Source organism: Hylaeus anthracinus, unplaced genomic scaffold (genome assembly GCF_026225885.1).
Source record: "Hylaeus anthracinus isolate JK02 unplaced genomic scaffold, UHH_iyHylAnth1.0_haploid 11221, whole genome shotgun sequence".
NCBI classification, from domain to species: domain Eukaryota; kingdom Metazoa; phylum Arthropoda; class Insecta; order Hymenoptera; family Colletidae; genus Hylaeus; species Hylaeus anthracinus.
The window spans coordinates 2,466-4,699 of record NW_026533789.1 but is presented as its reverse complement, the minus strand read 5'-3'; the positions used below and the strand labels follow the sequence as shown (position 1 = coordinate 4,699).

The window sequence follows — 2,234 nt, the reverse complement described above, 5'->3', positions numbered from 1 at the left end:
GATTACCTCTACGGTTCTGAGTAGGGGCTGTAATATTTCCTATTGGCACTGCAGATGCGCTTTTCTCTACAAGCACATTTGCGTTTCTTAACATATTGTGCAATATACAGGTTGAAAAGGTAATGTCGTCAATGGCATTTACGTTTTTTACGGCAATCGGTGTGAAATATACTCTGACTCGTTGAGTTAGTATACAGAAGGCATTTTCGGTCGCTCTCCTTGCTCTTGAATGCCGATAATTGTATGTTGCCATAGCAACATCGCTATTTGATGCAGATTGAGAGGATGGTCTCATTATGTTTTCAGTTAAGGTAAAGGCACTGCCACCTAAAATTATATGTGGCTGCAAAATGTCTGTGCCAGGCAAAACGGCAGGAGATGGAAGATTAAAATCTCCTGCCATTATCTTTTTACCAAAATTTGACTTGGCATATATTTCAGCGTCACCTTCGCTACCATACTCACCTACATTAATGGCCACCAATTTATAATTTGCATCTACAAGAGCAAGGAGAACTGTGGAGTAGTATTCATTCTAATTAAAATGGAGTGGTCCAGTGTCAGCCGGCCAAACAACTCGGATATGTTTTCCATCAATTACGATACAGCAATTTGAAAAATTCCACCGATCATGAAATTGTTTTGTGCTTTCTTTTAACATTTCCTGGGTAGGTGTTGGCATATACATATATTTTGGTCATGTTCCTGTTTATTGCAGAATTACGTCTCTTATTATTCGGCTAAATCAACTATGGGCTATTCGAAAAGAAAATGCTAACGATCGGAAGGATTCTCCTGTTGCTAAATATCTGAAACAAAAATAATATTAAATAAAATGCATAATTATTAATCCTTTTCAGTTGAAGATTGCAAAAAACGGTGGACAAATTTACGTGACTACTACACGAAAAGAAAAAGAGCCAGTACAGCCGGCAGTGCAGCACATGATGCGAAAGAGAGTCTAAAGAATTTACAATTTTTGGATGAAAATATGATTGTCCACAGACCGTAAGTAGAAAGACGACATATTTAAAACTGCCATTATGTCATAAAATATTATATAATTGTTTCGCTTCATTTTATACTGGCTATACACTTTTTGGTTGCAGTACTACGAACAAGATAGCTGCCTGTTCAGTTGAAGAAAATGAAGAAACAGAAGAGCCAAATTATTCAGCAGCAATAGTAACAACGGCAACGGCAACAACGTCAAACAATAATATAGAAACAAGGATGCGAACAAGATCGCAAGTCTTCAACAGTATAGAGGAAGGGAGAGAGGAGCGGATGAAATTGTTACGTCAATTAGTTAACAAGGACCAAATGGTGGACCACATAGACAGTTATTTTAAATCTTTGGCGGACATAGCCAAAACATGGTCGCCACTATATTACGCACATGCGAGAAGAAAAATTAGTAACCTCGTTAGTGAACTTGATATACAATATTTATCAGGCAATATAAATAACAGAGCAGAAGAAGATGACAGCGAATAAAAATATAAAATTAGCAGTATAAAAGACGGTGTTTTTATTCATTTTTAAGACCACTTACCTCAATGTAACACATAGCTTTTCTTGGGGTGAAATAGGTTTAGGATTGTTACATCCGGCCCTGCCGGTGTCCCTGTTCATCAACCTCGCATTGCGAATAAGTTAAGATCGGATACTTTTAGGAATGCGCTTGACGTGCGATTAGGAAACCGTTTCTCGGGAACCGAATCGTGGGATGTGCCAATCCGCGATATAGGTGTCAGCACTCAACGCCAGCACATCCGCTGAACTTGGGATTCCTCCCGATTTCAACGGATGCAAAAACGAAGGTTCCCGAACGCGGCTCGTGCCTTGCGAGGATCTAGGGGTATATAAACCCGTGGTCACGACCACGAACGCTTTTTTGGCTTGCTTGCTTTTTGTGTATTATTTTGTCCGTTGTTATTCTGTAGTCGCGGACAGGTTAATCTCTCGCGTTAGTCTCATTTAGGTATCGTGTATCGTATCTCCAGGAAAGTAAAGAGTTCGCGTAAGTGAGAACATACGCACTAAAGATAGAGTCATCGCGGAGTTACCTACGAAAGTCCGACGTTTATTATTCGCCAATTATTAGAGTCCCATGTCGCGAGTGTACAACCAGACCAGATCCTCGCCACAGCCGAGCCCGGGACAACCTGACAACGCCGCCGATAGCATAAGATCAACGATTGGTATTGTTAAAACCATCTTCAATTGTATAA

At 40.0% G+C, this 2,234-nt stretch overlaps 1 protein-coding gene across 1 annotated transcript; it reads left to right on the top strand.

Moving 5' to 3' along the window:
* Positions 1-376: 376 nt before the first annotated feature.
* LOC128896532 (uncharacterized) lies at positions 377-1,599 on the top strand. The gene is made up of 3 exons (XM_054159897.1): positions 377-668; positions 861-1,008; positions 1,110-1,599. Exons 2-3 carry the CDS (start codon positions 992-994, stop codon positions 1,495-1,497), a joined length of 405 nt encoding a protein of 134 aa, XP_054015872.1. The 5' UTR covers positions 377-668; positions 861-991; the 3' UTR covers positions 1,498-1,599.
* Positions 1,600-2,234: the final 635 nt, after the last annotated feature.